A 19923-nucleotide genomic window follows, 5' to 3' on the forward strand; every position below is an offset into this window, starting at 1 on the left:
TTCTGGTGTCTTTTTAATGAAAAGCAGTGGCTTCTCTCTCTCTCTCTCTCTCTCTCTCTCTCTCTCTCTCTCTCTCTCTCTGTGTGTGTGTGTGTGTGTGTGTGTGTGTGTTTTCAGGGGTTGGGAGATAAGATGTTGGTTAACTCTTCTCTCTGCCACGGTTTTTCCATTTAAAAAATGCCACCTTCTCACATGATGGCTTTCTTTCCATGGAAAAAGATACTGGGACTGCATATGTTGGAACACGAAGATGGGGAAAAGGAAGCGAAATGGTTAAGCAGCTCCTCTAGTTGCTCTTATGTTCTGGATCACACCCTTTGCAGCATCAGATGGGCAGTGGGGAAAGTGCATGACTCGATTTCTCCCACGCATTCGACTTTTGCTTTCTCGCAACATCTATTTTCCTGGTTCTAGCAGCTGCTTCTTCTTTGCAGCATCCTAAGACTCCCCAGAACTTAGCATCGTCATGCTTTTAAGGGCTATAAGGTATCATTATAGATTGTTTTAAGTCACCTTGATAGAGACAACCCTGCCAGGAGGGTTGAATGAATGAATGAATGAATGAATGAATGAATGAATCCCCATGCATGCATCGTTGCTGTATTTCACTGGTGGTCTTCTGGAAGGCATATAAAAGGCCTTTTCATTAGAGAGAATGAAACACAAGCAGTGCTTAGCTGATTGTGCCTACAGGACTCGATCGTGAAATATTTGGGCAACTTCAGTTCAAAGTCATTTATCTCCACTCCCTCAGCAGTGGCTGAAAAGGTCTGTTGAAAGCACACCCCTCCTTCCTCTTAGTGAATGGATATCAGATGAATGCATTTCTTTCTACTGAAGAAGATTAGAAACCATCTCAATGGTGCATGCAGTTTTGTGTCCCCATCATTTGATAAATGGACATCAAGAACTGACTTGCAGGTGTGAATGGGCCATTTCATATCAAGGTTGGACCCCCGGTCACATCAGTGCTTTTCCACTGTTGCCTGTGTAGACATTCTGCTGCTGTAAAGGCATCACATGCTGCACAACCCAGAGATGTAAGTCTATGGATGAACTGCCTATGCTTTGTATTCCAAATGTCCCAGGTTCAAATCCCAGCAATTCCAAATAGGAATAGAAGAGCAGCTGCTGGTCAGTGCAGACAACCTTGAAGCTTATGGAACAACAGTTTGACTAAGGCATCTTCTTCATTATGAGTATTCCTTTAGCCCTGGGATGAAATTCCACATATTCCTCTGGTATCAGTTATTAAAGAAGGAAGCAGACTATAAAAGCTCTACTCTTGGAGTGCGCTTTCTTCTTAGCATGTATGTAGCAAATAACAGAGACTGCCAAAATTCAAGTTAGAAGGGAAAGGAAGGTATTTTACTGTTATTCTTACAAGAGGATATGACCAAGAAGCAAATACCAAATTTAACTGTTAATACAAATTATATCTTTCTGTTTAATCACATCAGTCAGGTTTTTTTTTAAATCAGGCCCCACATTTGTTCCACTATACAAACCATGTAACTGAAGTCTTAAAAACTCATTCTTAGGCATATAGCTCTGCAGATTTTTCCCTCCTAAGTGATTATTAAGGAGGGCTTGGCCAACCAACAATACGTCCTTCAGGATATTCTCCATTCTTCAATTCAAGATAGCAATTTGTTTTAATTTGATTGTTCCTATGAAGGCCGTGCAATCTAAAAGCTGACTTTACAGATTGCTTTTGATTTATTGTCACTTGCAGCATGTCCTTTTTATAACCAGCTTTCAGGAAACTTTTTCAGGGTTAGTCGGCATGCATTAAGAAGGATGTAGCAAATTCTTCATAAAAAAACTGTTACAAGACTAAGAGTAAAATTTAGCCTATTAATTTGTGTGCTTGTTTTCAAGGTTTCCTGAGACTTTTTGCTAGGGCAAGTCAATATAAGCCATCACCCCATTTACATCATATTTTCCTCCCAAGGTCTTTTCCCTGCAACCTCATGTGCTCTTTCTGCTTCCAATTTTGAGGACCTTAAAAGCAGAAAAGTGGTCTATAAATCTGAAGCAGCAATTTTTGTCACTATGGTGAGAAAGGACAGGAAGCTCAGACATTCACAGCACCTCAGAAACTGTAAGATAAGAAACAGTTTTATTTTCCTGTATCAGAGATACTGTGAACATATCAATTCTCTGTTCAGTTGCTGTTTCCTCTTTCCAGCATACTGTCCTTATTTTCCCTCAGAATACAGTTTTAAGAAGGGATGTCATCTTTACAGGGTTAAGTAAAGATGCTTAAGTCTGCTTAAGTCATAGTTAAGAGAAATCACAAATATGGTGAGCACCATGCAGGAGAAGGGGCGGGGCTTTTTCCCACAGCCATGCTGACCTTTGAAGGCCCTCAGGAAGCAGGAGAGGTCTTGCTGCTGAGTGGCTCTGAAAGTTGGCATGACATCAATGCCAAGACCTTGCCTCTTCCCTGATCTGTGACCTGGATATTACAAATTTGGTCTGGTTGCCAAGTTCACCAAAAATCTGAGGGTCATCCGGATGAAGCAGGAATGTTGAACCTCTTTCAGATGAAGGATCCAATTCAATTTCAGAAAAAGCTTTCAAGGGTGTGCATTTCAGTGGTGGGATTAGATTAAGGCTAAAAGGGCAACAAAACCTTCCCAAAATAGCTCTCGTTGTCCCTACAAGGCTGAGTTATTTGAATTGTTGTGAGCACCCAGAGAACTTCAACTATTGGGTGGTATAGAAAGGAGATGATGATGACGATGACGACAACGACATGCATTTCAGCCTTTAAGAATGGGAGAACCTTGGATAAAGACTGGGAAAGCACTAAATGACCAATGGCTGGGGAAAGTGAGCATGGCTTGCCAACTTGGGACATCAACCATACCAGATTTAACTTATGGACTTGAGGCTGAATAAGCTTGAAAAGACTGGGAAAAAAAAGATATGTTATCATTTAATTAGAGTTTATAGGTTATATTTTTTAAAATGTATAAAGCCGCTTTAACAAACTAAACTCCGTTCCCTGGAAGCCTTATCTCCTTAAATAAATGGTGGGTTAGTGTGAATCTTGCATAATAGGGTTATGCACTATGTCGTCAAGAGGCAAGTGGCATGTGAAATCCATCCATCTTTCAAGAAACTGCCACTCTTGTAACTTCCATTAAAATTTCTACAGATACTTCTCTGGAGCTGTATTCTCCAGTTTATTTATCTATTTTGGTTTTTATATACTGCCCCATTCCCATAGACTTTGGGTGGTTTGCAAAAGTTTAAAACCAACAATATTTCAAATCTAGACTACAAAGAAGCATAAAACAAGTCTGGGAAGGCTTGTTGGAAAAGATACATCTTTAATTCCCTCTTGAAAGTAGCACTCTGGGATATCTAATGCATCTCTCTAGGCAGGTGATTCCACAGTTTAAGAGTAAGCCCTGAGAAAGTTTTGCATTGCTTTCTCAGTGGTTGCCCTCAGTGGTTTCTCGGGGGTCAGACTAGATGGCCTGGGAGGCCCTCCCTGACTTGCTCCATTTCTCTGTTTTGATATGAGAGTAGAAACTCTCATATTTACTAACTGAAATATATATCAATAAGGAATTTCATGGGAAGTGCATTGACTAAATCAAGGTGATGCACACATCTTGTTTTCTATGTTCCTATGTGTATTAAACATCCTTTAACAGAGATATAATTAATTTCAGTCCATTGTTTCAAAACTTTACATCATTTAATGTCTGTGATGAATGCACTGATTAATCATACCAATCCATCAATTAATGCTTTTAGCACTAATAAAACTGTAAATGGATAATTGGAAAGGACTCCTTTTCCCAGCAGAATGTGCTTTGCAATAAATTCCGCCTGCCTATAAATCAGTTCTTTTGTTTCAATGTATGCCCCACCCTGTCCCAAAGGCTTAGTGAGGTTTAGAGCTTCTTAAAGCAATAAAATGCATGGAATATAAATAGCCAGACAGATATATACTATACCAAACTTATTTTCAAAACTGATAGCCAAATCCATAATACTGCAATTTGTAAATTTCCACTAATTCCTGATGTGTGCATTATTGCAGGTTCTCGCTGCGCATATAATTTCTTTAGCATTTTAACAGCACAGAATGGCTGAAGTTGTGCATTTTCATCTCTTCTTGAACATATTCAAGCATGCGATCTAGAGTACATTGGGATCAAATGGGATGCACATCATCCACATGCTATGAATACAGCATCCAGGATCTGTTCCTGCAGATCCTACTTCAGCCAGAAAAAAGTCCAGCTAAATAAACTTCCCCCATGTGTCATTTCCCCCTTTCTGGATGAAAATGTTAAGGTTCTCAAACTGATTGCAGATCCACAAGGTCTAATTTCTGCATTCAGTTCTCAAATAGTATAGTTTTCATAACTTGCTTTTATTTGTCTGAGTTCATATGGAACTTTTACATATATAATTGTCTGCATGGGGACAGTTATTTCTTATGTCAAGGGAAAGACCAGAAGAATGAAGTTATTAGATTTGATCAGTACCAGCTGATACTACACCAAGTAGTGTATTCTTACACACACACGCAAGAAATATTAACTATGTGGAATTGATAGAATAAAGTCATTTTATGATGACCCCATCAAAACGAATTCAAGAACTGAGTCTATGACTTCCCACTTTGCACAGGGAGAACTGAGACTGGGGATATATCAACAAGGAAGGTCATTGTTGACCATGTATTTGAAACCAAGGCTCTCGCCACTGAACTTTGCTGGTTAAACATTGCAAATATGCTGACTCTCCTTCCCACAAAAGCCAGCATTAACAAAATGGTCCTTAACTTCCAATGTACTGTACACATGCATAGGAGACAAACAAGAACACATCCTAAAACATAATATGACCAAAATAATTCCATGAATAAAAATGCTTTGCATCAATCCAGAAAGGTACTCAGACCTTCCACCAGTTTGTTTAACTTTTGATATCAAAAATTGACATCAACCTAAACCTTTCTCTTCAGCTACAGTGGCATGCACTTCATTACATGCAAGAGTTTCTACCCTTCTGCTTACAAACTTTCTTTTAAATGTTCTCTGAAGGCTGAAGTTTTCAGAAGTCTAAAAAAGTCTCAAGTTTTCATTAAAAGGATGGGATTCTTAAATCCACTCCTAGCCAATCAACCACACGCTTGTCTGGGACAGTGATGGAGAAAGAACGTCACTTACGAAGGTCACAATGGATCCCGTAGTAACCCGCCCGGCAGCCGCATTGGCCTGTGACGTGATGGCACTCTTCATTCTTTCCAGAGCACTGACACACTTGGTTACAGTTCTCTCCGTATGTGCCTGGCAGACAAGCTGAGGGAAGAGGAAATGTAAACCGATGAATTACATTTGTCTTGATAAACATAGCACTCAAACAAAGAGCGGGGTAGAATTTATTCAATAAGACCACTGCCTGCAGAAGAATGTTGCCCTCTGGGACTTTGGGTTTATTACGTTTGCTTGGGGATTACTTTGCAGTTTGATTTTGTTTTGTTCAGTCAATTTGTGCCCAACTGTCAAGGGCCAGTTGCAATTTTCTTGTCACTTAGAGAAAGTCATAGGTTGATGTCAAGGAAAATCGACTAAAATAATAAACTCAGGAGAGTCCCCTCCCCACATATGTGTGGCGACTCTCTCCTCTGCAGATGCCTTACAGCTTCAAGTGAGTTTTAAATGTTTATGCAGGTCCTTCCTTGGGTTTCTCTCTGTCCTGGGGGCCCACACAAAAGCTTTGTGGTTTATGTTATGGGTGGTGCTGCCTACCACAAATACAAGTACATGTTTTACGTGCCTATTTGCAGTAATGTAGAGTTACTGGCCATGGAAAAACATCCAGGTTACTCAGGGCTTATCTACACACGGGTGTACAATGTGTGATTCCTCAGAGGGCTTCAGCTGTGGGGCAGTATAGAGATGACAATGATGGTGACGATGACGGTATTTTCAACTGAGGAGCAGGCACTCTGGATACACAAGGATCTGGACAGACTATGGAAGTGAGCCAAGTGCAACAGTATGGCATTCAATGCACGATAAATGCAAGGTCTTGCACTTGGGGCATAGGGATGGGTGTCGTAAGTACAGGTTAAGGGACAAATGGTGGGTTAGCAGCACTTGTGGGAAGGATCTCAGGGTGCTGGGTATAACTACTCACTGCCTCTTTGCTTGACCTCCCTGTGCTATGACCATATGATGGCTACCATGGAAAGCATGCCCACTGTCACAAGTACTCATCTTCCAGGAAGCAAACTGGTGATACTAACGGAAAAGTGTGGTCTGATCTCACAAATACAAATCCATTCTTTCAAGTCCAAATTTTAAAAATTAACCTGAATAAAGAACAGAACAGCTACTTTGCAACTGGGCAAACTCCCAATAAAGTAGTTTAAAATATCCTTAAGAAATAGTTTTTTTTTCCTTATGTCTTTAGCATTCTTTCTTTAGCATTAGACAAGAAGCTCTGTGGGCACTAAAAGGAGCTCTGTGGGCAGATTGTGAGCCGCCCCGAGGCTTCGGTGAATGGGGCGGCATAGAAGTTCCCTAAATAAATAAATAAATAAATGAGGTGTCCATGTTCACACTGGTGGTCACAGGCCCCATGGTAGACTCTGCCTCTGGATTGGGGAATTATTCCTGTAATTATTTCTGACTGATGATACTCCAGAGCAAAATGTTTGTCCTTAACTTGGGAAGAGCTGAAACTCCCTCCCGTAAGGAAATAGCTGTGGCAAAGAACATACAAGAACATTTCTGGCCCACTTACACTGGCAGCCTGTATGCTTCTGAGCTCAACTCAAGATGTTGCTTTTAACCTATGAAGTGTTGCACAGCTTAGGACCACAATTCTTGATGGAGTGCCTCTTCTAATTGCAGTCTACTCAGACACTACATTCAACATGTGGGGCCTGCCTCTGAAAGCCAACTCCAAGAAAGCTCAGAGGGCAGCAACAAGAAGGAAGGCTTTTTCAGTGGAGGTCCCCCATCTATGGAATGCCTGTCCACTGAAGTCCACCTGGTGCTAACCTTTATCTTTTGGTGCTGAGTGATGAAACAATGGCTTTCTCCTGAAGCAGACAACTTCTTATTAGGAAATGTGAAGGCCAAACAGCAAAAGCTTATAAGTCAGAAGCAACCAAACTCAAAGCAAGACATGAAAGAGAAAAACTGAGATAAGAGAAATGAAAACAGATAAAACTGTCTGAACTTGGAGTGTGATTGCTGGGTGAGTGCCCCTTTCTGTAAATGGCTTTGAGCTTGTTTTAGTCAGAATGTAGCTTTCTCTGTATCAGCTCATCTGTATTGCACTCGTGCAAACAGAAATTGTATATAAGCTCCGTTAACTATATTCCAGGCAGAGAGTTGTCTGGCCTCTGCCCTACATGCATTGTCTGTCTGATAAACCTTGCTTGCTTCTATAGAGGCATGCTTACTGGTTCAGATCTTCCTCACAGGTTAAGAGAACCCTTTATGCTAAGACTTTTCAAGATATACTTGGATATGCATGCATTTTTACAGAGCTGCCCTTCATTCTACATTACTTCAGTTTGTTTTAATATTTGTGTTAAAATGTTTCTGTTTTGATGTTATGGTATTCTATTTGTAGGAAGTGTTGCAAACCATTGGCTGTTAGGTTGTATAAAACTGAAATATGTAAATAAATAAACACAATTCAGCCATTTTAAAAGAGGGAATGGATAATAAAAATGGCACCAATAATCATCAGCTGATTATGCCACACTACATCTTCATTGGCCACTGTTTTTGACTGGTGGGCCTCAGTCATTTTCAGCTTCCACAAGCAAACTGCAAGGCTAGAAAGTTTAGGTAACCACATCTAAACCATTCCCTTTGTGCCTCAGGGCTGATTTTCCAGCATTCCTTGGACAACAAATGCAGAATGCATGCTTCGCATATGGCTGCCATGACTGGCTTGGGGCCCTGCAAGAGCACGCCGGCAGCAACCTTTGGGCTCACTTCCCTGGTGACAGAAACCAATGAAAGGACTTGCTCCTTTCACAACTGCTGCCCACAAAACCTGGAGGGCAGCCACATGCTCCACTCACATGGTTACACGGGACTCCAGCAGGGCATTCGCAGTGCTCGGCGCAACCCTTGCCATAGAAGCCAGCCAAGCAAGCTGGAGAAAAACAACAGAAGGCTCTCTTGTTAGAGGGACAAACAAGCTTAAGTAATATGACCCGCTCAATGGCACTGAAGTGTGATGGAGTTTCAAAGGTAAAGGCAAATCAATCAAGAAGGTTGGGACACCTTTCTCGAAGGGGAAAGGACTTTTCAAAATTTGGATAAATTATTAAGGAATGCAGGTTGGGACATGAAAGAGGGTTATAAAAATAGTACATAGAAAGGCATTTTATTTCCCATCCTATTACTGGAATCAAGGGTCGGGAGAGATGACTTTGAAGAGACAAGAGAAGTGGCAAAAATACTTAACGTACTGTGCCATTTCTTTTTTCGATTTTCTCCCCCTCGCTGATGGCCGGTAGCTAGACAGCTTTTTAGAAAAGCATATTTATGGAGAATGTGATTTGCCATAACAGTTCAAGAGAACCTCCATGTTTGGAAGGACTATACCTCTGAATGCCAGTGTTGGGGACTGAGAAGGGAGGTTCTTGTGGCCATGCCTTGCTTGTGGTTTCCTAGTGGAATCTGGCCAGATATTGGAAACAGGATATTGGGTGAGATGGACTGTTGGTTTGATCCAGCAAGGTTTGTCCTTGTTCCTAGCAGTGCCTGTTCTAGCCTTTGGAGGGTTCATAGGAAAGACACTCCTATGCTTGCAAGGCTAGATGGTTCCTCTGCCTAAGGAGTCCGCCTTCTCACCAGCATTGCAGCCTGCTGCTGCAGCTCTCCCTCATTGGTGCTACGACCCGCTGGCTTACCATGCAAGGGGGCAATCACCACGAGGGCAGCATCAGCCACTGCTCCTTCTCCATGCCAACAGGGCTGCCTTGTCCAACTGAGAGGGCAGTCAAAAAGCAGGCTGCAATGATGAAAATCAGCTCGTTTGTGGGTTCTTTGCTAGGTTTCAAACCTTAGTGCCAGCCTTGAGTTTGCACTTGGCTCCCCTAATTTAGGCTCTGACACTGTCCTTGCTCCCCATTCCCTATTCCTGATTCAAATTTTAGGATCCCACTTCACTAATGACTGACTAGCCATGGCACTTTTATTGGCTCATTCATTGTCTCTCAGTTTGAAGCCATGCTGCCTCACCAGGTTACATGGGAAAGGAAGGTATGACCAGAACAGAAACCACTCCTGGCCCCCATTGGGCTAAGAGCTTTAAAAGCAGCTCCCATTAGTAAGATTACACACATAAACCCATTTCATGGGCTGAAAAACATTATAATAAATAAAATTTTGCAGGATCTAACATGTCAGAGCACGTGCTGCAAATGTGAGTGAAAGAACAGAGCAGAGCATTGTATGCATCTACATCCTAACAGACTATATTCATTGAGGAAATCTCAGCCATGCCCCAGGACATGACAATCAATCTGATCTTTGAAGGCAGGAAAGGGAAAAGGAGGCAGAAGGATGTTGAAAATAAAATAAGGAATTAGGGAGTGATCAAGTACACCAGCCAGTTGGGTCCCTCCAGAGGCCCACATGGCATTTGAGATTGATAGGGCCCCATTCTACTCTCCTCCATCTCCCAGTTCTGAACTTCTTGATGAAGCAAAATTTAGCACAAAGACATGATGAAAAGATGGGAAATCCAAATCTGCACATTGACCCATGTAGATGAGTCATGAAGATTATATTTTATAAATCATCCAGAGAACTGAAGTGGTTAAGAGTGCAGGACTGGGACTCAGAAGACCCTGGTTATAGGCTTCACATGGCCATGAAGGTCACTTTGGCCTGGTCATTGACCCTCAGTCTAACGTACCGCACAGGTTTGTTGTGAGAATAAAATGGGGAAGAGGTAGAGGAAGAGGAGGATTAGGCAAGCTGCAATGGGTTCGTTGAGGGAAAAGGGATGGGATATGATGATGACGATGACACTTAAAGGAAGGTTTTCAGGTTCTATACAACACTTTATCTACAGCTGAGGCACTTAAGCCCTTGAACAGAGATGGAAATGGAAGCCATGTGCCCCATTATCTATTATGCATGAGACAGCACATGCAGACAGGGAGCCACTAGGGTGGCAGAGATGAAGGAAGGGATGGAAGTCATACCTTGAAAGGAGAAAAAGCAAGACAGGAGTCACCCAACCTGAAAGAACAGCAAAAGATCAGAGAACAAAGGATGAGCCATAACAGTTGATTCAGTAAGGAACATGTTAAGAAGGAAACCCTGAATGCATTTATTTTGGCAGAAAAGCATCCTGCCCCCCCCCCCCCAGTATAAGTGACGTTATTATAGCAGCTTCAGAAGATGTATGCAAGCTTTGCTGCATCTGGAAAACAACATGTGGGAGGGGACACAGAACTGTGGTACAGCACGTCATCACAAAATACTGTGAAGTTAGCATTATGGACATGTTACTTCACTGCAAGTGATACAACACAAATATTTAGGGCAAGAGGTTATGATGGGTCATGAGTGGTTAAGAGTCAGAGTTCCTACCCATATCACAAAGGTCCTCAACCCAGCCTGGGTGGCAAGTGCATTTCCCTGGACAATGATCACCAATGCCACCATGGCTACCTCCCCAGTTCTGCTTGCAGCTCTCTCCAGCCTTCCCCAGTCCACTCTCTTCAGTGAAAGAGAACAAACAGCATTTCACCATAACCTTCAGGAATTAAACTGTCCAGTGGATCTTGGAGACTGGGCAATCTAACCAATACAATTCTGTGCTTGTTATTCACATACTGCAACCCACCCCAAGCCTTATATCATATGCTAAATCCAAGAAACTCAAAAATATTCCCAAGAATTTACTAGTTGACAAGCTATTCCAGTCAAGGGCATATGCACTGTCCAGCCACAAGACTAGAAGTAGCCTTGTTTTGAGAGAGGCAACACTGCACACAATTCTTGCCATACAAACCCAGAGGGCAAGCTGCCAAGAATAATGTTTTGACTCATTTAATACAGAAGGATAGTCTCCCAGGCTGTATGTAGGGATAATTTTTTTAAAAATAGAGCAAAGTGTATTCTGCACCTGAATGTTGAGTGATATGGACATAAGACAGTTCTCTTGACTCATGGGTTCAGGGGTCCCATTTTGGGAGGAAAAAACACACAGCTGCCCTTCCACCCCATATTATTACACTGCAGCAGCTATACTTCCAGTTATAGAAATCAGTTATTAAAAAGTATCCACAACAAAGGTTATTAAAAGACACTTTTGTTTTGCAGTTTACATTTGAATATAACCAAGACTGGTTGCAGCTTGCCCCTTGCCAAAATCAATCACCACACACACACACACACACACACACACACCTTTGTGTTGTCTGCATTTGGATACTGTAATCTGCTTATTCCCCAACATTCCCTTACAGCAGCTACCAGGGAAGCTGAAAACACAACAATATGGAATGGATTCCCAATACTATTGCCATTCCTGTTTGATTAAAGAAGGGGGAAAAGATAACCACTGTTATCTTTTCCTGGCCAAATCCTTAAAAGAGAAAAAGTCATTTGTCCAGGAATCAATGAGCTAGTGAATGATTTTGTGCAAGCCTCTTTTCCCACTCATCAGAGATCTTGCCTCATAGTCTGGACTCTACAAGAGTGGTTCTGCTGAATGGGTGATACCAAGTTATTTGCCTTTGGCTGAATTCTCAAATATGTTTAGGAAAGGGTGGGATCAGATCAACACAGGAAGTTGCCTCAGACTGAATCAGACCATTGGTTGGGACATCTAGCCTGTCTACAGTAGATTCCCCGGAACTCCAGATGAGATATTTCCCAGCATCTGCTACCTAATCCCTTTTTAAAATTAGAAACACTAGGGCTTGACCTTGGGATCTTCTTCATGTGCTGTTCACCCAGGATGTGATTTTGGGCGGGGGGGGGGGGCGTTATGCTGCAGAATAGTGCCATGAGAGTGATTGGAGGGTACCCTGATATAGTAAGGCTCAGTATTTACAACAGAAGGGAAACACAATGGACTTTCCAGTTCTTGCACACACAGCAAATTCCAATTCTTATCACCCAAGGAAAAACTGAAATAAAAAGTTGACCATGAAAAAATGATGCAGTGGAAGGGGGAAATCACATGGATTTATCACATTACTACATCAAAAATAAATTTGTGAATTGGGCTAGGGTTATTTTCTAGTCTGGGAAGCTTATTATCACAAAACCTAAGGATCGAACTCAATGGCAATTTATAATCTCCCTCATAGAGTCGCAAATACCAAGTTGTTTTCACAGCATTTTCTTTAACACATAGCACACTACATTTATTTAACAGTTCCTCTTTTAAGTACAGTGGCATTTGTATACAGCTATTTGCTTTTTCTGGAATGTATGTTGATTCTGGATTTACTCTGCTGTTGCTGTATAGGCATGTATATGTTTCATGCACATGTTTCAGTTTTTTGTACGTAGTACAAGTGCCATATAAGCACCTTGTTAAAATGCTAGGATTATCAAGTTTTTGCTATTTGTTTGAGACTGAATAATCTAGCTCTTGCAAAAAGCTTGTGTGTCTGGGGGAGGGGGGATAAAACTTGTATCTTTGTATCATTAAATAATAATCCATCTGAAATGCAAAAAGCTTTCCAGGTTAGAGAAAAGACCGGATCACAACCCTTTTATATTTCTCTATGCCTGATCTACAGCATGAAGCAAAATGAGTGGGCAGAGTCCTGAAGTAGTAGAACTGCAGGTGGGGAATACCAACATTTAAATCCTGTGAAATTAATAAGTAGCAGTTCAGAGCAAATGTGTCTCATTCAACCTATGCCTTAACATGTGCCTTCAGTTGTGCAGTTAGGCAATTTCAAACTGTGGACTGAATAGTGTTTCAGAAGCAAAGTGGATGCCAGGTGAGTTGTGAAAGACACAGGGAATGTTTCTCTTTATACCACCACCATTCCATGCTTTTCAACTGCTTCTAGATTCCAATAGGTTAGAGAAGAAAAACAACAACAAAGTACACACACAATAAAAAAAGGGAAAACCCGGAGTATGTGCAGCTCACATTTTAATCTCTCTTGAATCATAGCAACTAGGTGACCAGGTATAAACACAGTCAGACGCTTACTGCTTCCAAGATAGCCTTACTGGTTGTACCAGTGTCACCTGGCAACAGCAGGCAACCAGGCCATTTCAGTAGTGGCACCCACCCTCTGAAACACCCTCTCACATAGTATTTGAGGAAAAAACTGCGGTGAATTGCAAATGGCTCCTAAAGACTGTGTGCATGTGCGAGTGTGTGAGGAAGGAAGGGGGAGTGAAAGAGAACAAGTAGGGAAATCCAGCTGTGGCAGGCCGGAGGTCTTCCTTACCATCTTTTCCCTCTCTTAGAATTCCTCCCACAGGACAGGTGATGGCCAGGTAAACTGGCAAATGTTAACATTTGAAAGAGTTCAACACAACAGTCCCTCTAGGCTTACCCCCAAGGAACATCCAAAAATTCATAGTCAACAAACCATTTCTAGCAGTTGCACCTCCACCAGGAGCAGGCCTTTTATAAAAACAACAGCTCTCATTTGCCCATTCAAGACCAAAATATTTATTTATTTATTTATTTAAAACATTTCTATGCCGCCCCCATCGCAACAAAGCCTCGGGGCGACTCACAAAGAATACATAAAAACATACATAAATAATAATGATAATATAACAATTAAAAATTTTTAAAAACCCCCGGTGCATTCTCGGCTAAAATTTTTAAAATCCTAATTAATTCAATAATTTAACAATTAAAATAAGTTTTAAATAAAAAGGTCTTAGCCTGGCGCCAAAAAACAAATAACGACGGCACCAGGTGGACCTCTCTGGGGAGCGCAGTCCATAGATGGGGCGCCACTGCAGAGAAAGCCCTCCTCCGGGTACTCACCCTCCTAATATCATTCACAGAGGGTTCCCGGAGAAGGACATCCGTTGCTGATCTCAAGGGGTGGGAGGGCATATATGGGCACAAGCATTCCTTTAGATATCCAGGTCCCAAGCCGTTGAGGGCTTCATAGGTCATAACCAACACCTTGAATTGGGCCCGGACTTCAATCGGGAGCCAGTGGAGCTGACAGAGAACTGGGGTTATATGAGAACAACACCCAGTCCCTGTCAGCAACCTGGCAGCTCTATTCTGCACCAATTGAAGTATCCGGACCATCTTCAAGGGTAGCCCCACGTAAAGCATGTTACAGAAGTCTAATCAGGAAGTTACCAATGCGTGTGTCACTGTCGCCAGGCAGTCGTTCTCCAGGAAGGGACGCAGCTGATGTATCAGCCGAAGCTGAAGGAAGGTGCTCCTTGCCACCGCCATCACCTGAGCTTCTAGAGACAGCTCAGGGTCAAGGAGCACTCCTAAGCTGCAAACCCTGTCCCTCAGAGGGTTAGGACAAGGCCCAAGTCCCCCATCCTGAGGCCCGAGCCACCCACCAACAGGACCTCCATCTTGTCTGGATTGAGCTTCAGTTTAGTGGCGCTCATCCAGCCCATTACCTCGGCCAGGCACCGGTTCAGCACAGCCACTGCCTCAGCTGGATTGGTGGAAAATGAGAGGTAGAGCTGGGTATCATCAGCGTACTGATGATTCCGCAGCCCACACCTCCTGATGACCTCTCCCAGTGGTTTCATGTAGATGTTAAATAGCAAAGGGGACAAAATGGAGCCCTGTGGTACTCCATGGCATAGCTGCCATGGCGCAGAGTCATAGTCCCCCAGCACCACCTTCTGGTATCGGCCGTTGAGATAGGAGCGGAACCACTGCAAAGCAGTGCCTCCGACCCCCAATCCCGCTAGCCTATCCAGAAGGATACCATGGTCGATGGTATCGAAAGCCGCTGAGAGGTCCAGGAGAACTAACAGAGAGCAATCTATTGGTGCTGGCAAAATTCTCTTCCCCCATCTGCTCTTAGGACTGCCAGAATGCTAACATAACAGCAGCCCTGTTCATTAAGACCTCGTGCTGCATCCCTGTGCACCTTGGCTCCATTACACCGTGGCAGATGGGCCTGTGGAGAGGCAGAAAGAGAGAACATTCAGGTGGGGTAAGTCCTGGTGTCCTCTTTAGCTCTCCCAGTTGTGTATGAGAAGGGCACTTCCTAAAGCATTCCTCAACCACCTGAATCCCTACCTGCATTCTAAATGGTACAGTCCAGACATAGGTTTCCATAACATCTGCTGTTTGGAAGAACCGGGACCAAGTAGAAATGTACAATGCACCTTCCTGACAGACTGGTCCTTTCCACCCCACTGCGCATATTCATGCCCTGTGGTGACTTGATGCCCGAGTACTCCATTCCTACAGTTACAAACTGCTGCCCTGACGAGCTGGCGAGAGAGAAAGATAGAAAAAACCCCCAAAAAGCCCAATCAGGAGACATCAGATTCATCTGGAACTCAGTTCAAGGAAAGAGAAGAAAGAGAAGAAAGAGAAGAAACGCTAAGATGGACCATCTTTCAAAACATACACATACATTTGTATATTGAGTGTGACACAAAACCACTTGGGCACACAAAAATGCATGATCATAACAGACTCCGGATGCTGTTTCTTTCTTTTACTGCATTTTTAAAAAAAGCAACAAATGGAATCATTTGCTGGCTATACCAACCATCTTCTTCTTACACTTCAAAATGTCTCTATTGAAAACAAACAAGCACCACAAGCCTGATGGACAGTTTGTTTATTTGCTGCCTGGTAAGAAAACTCTTCTGCGAAGGCATTTTCTGTTTTGCAGCAAGCAGAATCGGTCAAATAAGACTGGGATTATTTTTATCCGGGTGCTCTCAAAGAGATGCAGCAAAGGTAATATGGGCAAGTCTTGCTTATGCACGATGCTAAAATAAATGTGCATGTTCAATAGCATCGCCCCAAAAAACTCCCATACACTCCTGCCGACCGTTGCACTAACCCTTTGCTCAAAAGCAACTTGTGTGTGAGTGCTCCTGTTTCACACACACATCATTCATCCCCCCAAGGCAAATATTGGTGTAACTATGTGAACAGTGATACTTTTTCTCTTCTTTTGATGCTTTTGTGCTCTGAGCAAGAAGAAAAACAATGCCAGATCTGATCTGTTAGAATCGAGAGAGCTGCCTTTTCCAATCAGTCCAATGGCATAGCAACACCATTTCCAAACTTTAAACTGATTCGTTTTTTCCCCTGGATTAAAATCTGAGGCCTATTTCAAACCTCCCTCAGGAAGGGACATATACCCTGGGTTCACCCAACAAGACAACTGATCAAGTTCACTTTCTAAATCTGGAGTTCTGAACCTCATTCAGGCCAAGGGCCAAATCCCATTTCAGAAGCGCTCTCAGCAGTCATATCCCACTGACAGAGTGGGCCACAGGCAAAAAGGGCAGGACCCAAAATGCCAAAAGAAGCCAGTGTATTTCTGAGACCTTTCAACCAAAATGTTCAGAATGGCAAACCAACCGAAAAACTAATGGCCCGGGAAAGGCAGTAGGGCTTGCGGAGGTAGCTTGCTTATCTGAGGAACCCCACAGAGTTGGAATAGCCCCTAGGAATGCATTTCTGCACGCCTAAGCTAAATGTTAGGACACAGTATCATCAAATGAGGACATTTATCAGCAGTGAGATCAGGACAGAGAAAAAAGAACTTTTTCATGCATGACACAGAGAAAGTAAAGAAGGAGACATTTTCCTCCATCTTTCATAAGAGCAGAACCTGGCGTCACCCTGCGAAGGTGATTGGTGGGATGTTCGGGACAGGTAAAAGGAGGTACTTCCTTGCAGAGTGCAGAGTGGAATTATCAATGGCTACCAGCCTTGTTTGCTATGTGCTACCTCCACTAGCAGACATGGTTGCTGAGGAGCTAGTGAAGGTGGAATCCTTGCAGCCATCCTGCTGGAGGGATCCTGAGGGCAGCTGGTTTGCCACCCTGTGACTGGAGTGCTGGGCTGGACGGAGCACCTGTCTGAGCCAGCACGGCTATTCTTATGCTCCTGTTTGCATAGGTCAGGAAATGACAGGATTCCTCTTGCCTTCACCTAACTCTTCATCTCCTTGGGTCAATCACCTAAGTGCAAAAGCAGAATAGTGGCATCACTTTGAGAGGTGTTTCCTCCATGATGCTGAATCTGCCTGGGATAGGTAGGATCATACAAGAAAAACAGGAACTTGGATGCAATCTACAGTTGAAGGCCATACTTTTCTGAGCTTGCAGCATGATTTGTGGACCAGAAGGAATGTGTTCAGCAACATGAGCGCATTGGAAAAATACTCATTAAAATGAGTACTTTGGAAAGATGTACACAGAGTCCTTTAAACAGTGGGTGAAGAATGTGTACCTTTCAAAGATGTGCATAGCTGATCTGTACATATGAAAAACAGGCACACAAATATGAACAGATTTTCATCTGAAAAGAAAATAACAAAAAAAAAAAAGCTTGCAATCTGGTATGTGCTTGAGTTGGAATTAACTTTGAGATTTAACTTATTGATTTGGACAAGATTGCATTTTATTTATTTGCATCTTCTGATGGTGGATATGGGGGCTGAAAGTTGCTGATTCCCCTTTTAGGAGTGCATTTATACAAAATGGAATTATGCTTTTTTCTCTTCTTTGCAGCTCGAGATGTGTTTTCCTTGCTGGAGTGATCTGCTATCTTTCATATCCTCCGGGCATTGCTGGAAGGTGTGGTATGTCCTTCCTGCTGGCTGTATCCCAACCAAGCATGCCAGATACTGAACATTTCTGAACAGCTAAACAAATGCCTGTTGGTGCCCTCTAGAGTGCGTCACAAGAACAGCAGGTTCTGCCAGAGCATGTGAAAGAAAACCTGCCTTCATTATTGGGTCTTTCCTCATTACTGATCAGGAGTTTGGTCCCTGACTGGACTGAATTCAGCCCTGGGAACATGTCATCTCAGCCTTGGAGCCCTGTCTAAGTGTTTGTCCTTCACTCACTTCTATGTTGAATGCATTGCTATAGTTGTGATACCATTGCAGCCAAAACAGGGCCACCGGGCATCCACCGGGCATCCAAATCAGCATCTAAAGGTACCCCAAAAGGCCTTTCTAAAAAACCTTCGCAAAATAAAAAAAATCCAAACAGCACAGCTAGATGAGGTCAATGCATGCTCAGTAGCTGCTGGATGTTGGGAGTCCACTAGGAAAAAAATGGGGAGGAGGAGGAATGGAGTGATGATCCTCCTTAGGGTTAAGTTACTGTTGCACTCCATGGGACATTTAACTAGGAATAGTTAGTTCTAATGAATGTGATTTCGTTAGAACTCTAAGCCAGCTGGTTATGACTGAAAATAGCCATGCTTTTTGTGGGTACAGATACCATTATGGTGCATCCTTATAAGGATCATGAATTTATCTATGCATGGTTGTACCTTGCTACTCTTAACATTTACTGATAGTGCCTAGTAGGATAAATGTAACTAGCAACTAATTTCAAAGAAGCAGTTGGTGTGTTAAAGCTAAGCAGCTTTGGCTACAACATGAGCATAAAAGCAGTCTTCTTCAGATGGCACAGGCATTTTTGACGTGGCTTCTGGGACAAGCAGGTGGACCTCTCTCCAAACAGTAGCTCATACAGCCCCCAAAAGAGACTCACTTCCTTACCTGCACCAGCCTCTAAAGTGTCCCACCAGGGGAAAAAAAGAGTGATGTCTTATAGGAGCTACTGCACAGGTCGGTGTGGTCCCAGACATGCTGTAAGCAGAGCCTCATATTAAATACCTTCTGGATTGCCCTTGCTGCTTCTTCATCAGCAAGAGTTTTGTAAGCCACCCAGAGAGTCATTCTGGCTAATGGGTGGGGTTAAAAAATAATAAATAAAAATGACAAGTTGACCAGCAACACCAGCATGTTCCCTTTTCTTGCTTTTCCAAATAGTTGTGAATTTGCTTTAATGAAAAGGGAAAAGAACATGAGAAGGAAAATGCTTTGGATCAGCCAAAAAACAGGCAGGAAATGTCCACAGGGAGAGGGAGGGGAGGGGAGGGAGAAGACAAATAATATGCAGGAGTAAGGAAGAAACTTAGTGCTATGCTGGATAGGTTCTGTCTCCATGAAGACTCAGGCTGCCAAGGCAGAGGTTGGACCTGGTCCTCAACATGGATGCCCAAGTTTTGGCAGCAGCCACAAATACACTCATGCGGTTGAAGTACCACCAACTCTGCCTGTACCAACTCTACCTGTTTCTAGAAGTGTCTGACTGACCACCACACACATCTTAATCACATCCTGTCTGGACTGCCGTAAGACACTGTACGTGGGGTTGCCTTGAACAACTGCTTGCAGACTTCTGCTGATCCAGAAGGCAGTTGTCTGTGGCACATTTTAGGGAGCATGCGATTCCCTTGTTACAACAGCTTCACTGGCCACTGGTCTGTTTCCAGGCAGAATCCAAAGTGCCAGGTATAAGCCTACAAAGCCTTATAAAGCTTGGGATAAGGCTATCTGCAACACTGCCCTCTCCCATACAAGCCTGTCCAGGTTTAAAAATATTTAGGTGGGGTCCTTCTGGGCAGCTGGTTCCATCAGGAATATCAACACAGGTTTTATTACAGCTGTGACTGGGCACCTGGCTGAAGACCTCTCCCCTGAGGAAGGCTAGACTGGCTCCTTCTCCAATGTACTTATTCCAGCAGGAACATACTTACTCAGGTAGGCCTTTGGTAAGTACCGTATTTTTCCGTCTATAAGACGGAAAGTCCCCATGTATAGGACGCCCCCCCACTTTTCTTACCGATCTCCGAGTGAGCAAGCTGCTGCTGCGCGCGCACACGCGCCCACCGCCTTGCTGCCTCGCCGTGCACACGTGCGCA

At 43.1% G+C, this 19923-nt stretch overlaps 1 protein-coding gene across 4 annotated transcripts in view; it reads right to left on the minus strand.

The window, feature by feature from the left end:
- The window catches only part of LOC123025681 (multiple epidermal growth factor-like domains protein 6), a 243179-nt gene that overhangs the window by 25063 nt on the left and 198193 nt on the right, over positions 1–19923 (minus strand). For all 4 annotated transcript variants that reach the window (XR_006415151.1, XM_044434649.1, XM_044434647.1 and 1 more), the window contains exon 17: positions 5202–5333. Coding sequence is in view for 3 of the 4 variants with exons in the window: in XM_044434649.1 (XP_044290584.1) it covers positions 5202–5333 (132 nt within the window). In the remaining variant the exon portion in view is untranslated. The remainder of the gene's footprint in view (positions 1–5201; positions 5334–19923) is intronic.

Source organism: Varanus komodoensis, unplaced genomic scaffold, assembly GCF_004798865.1.
Source record: "Varanus komodoensis strain SLA01 unplaced genomic scaffold, ASM479886v1 scaffold28, whole genome shotgun sequence".
In the NCBI taxonomy this organism is placed as follows: Eukaryota; Metazoa; Chordata; class Lepidosauria; order Squamata; family Varanidae; genus Varanus; species Varanus komodoensis.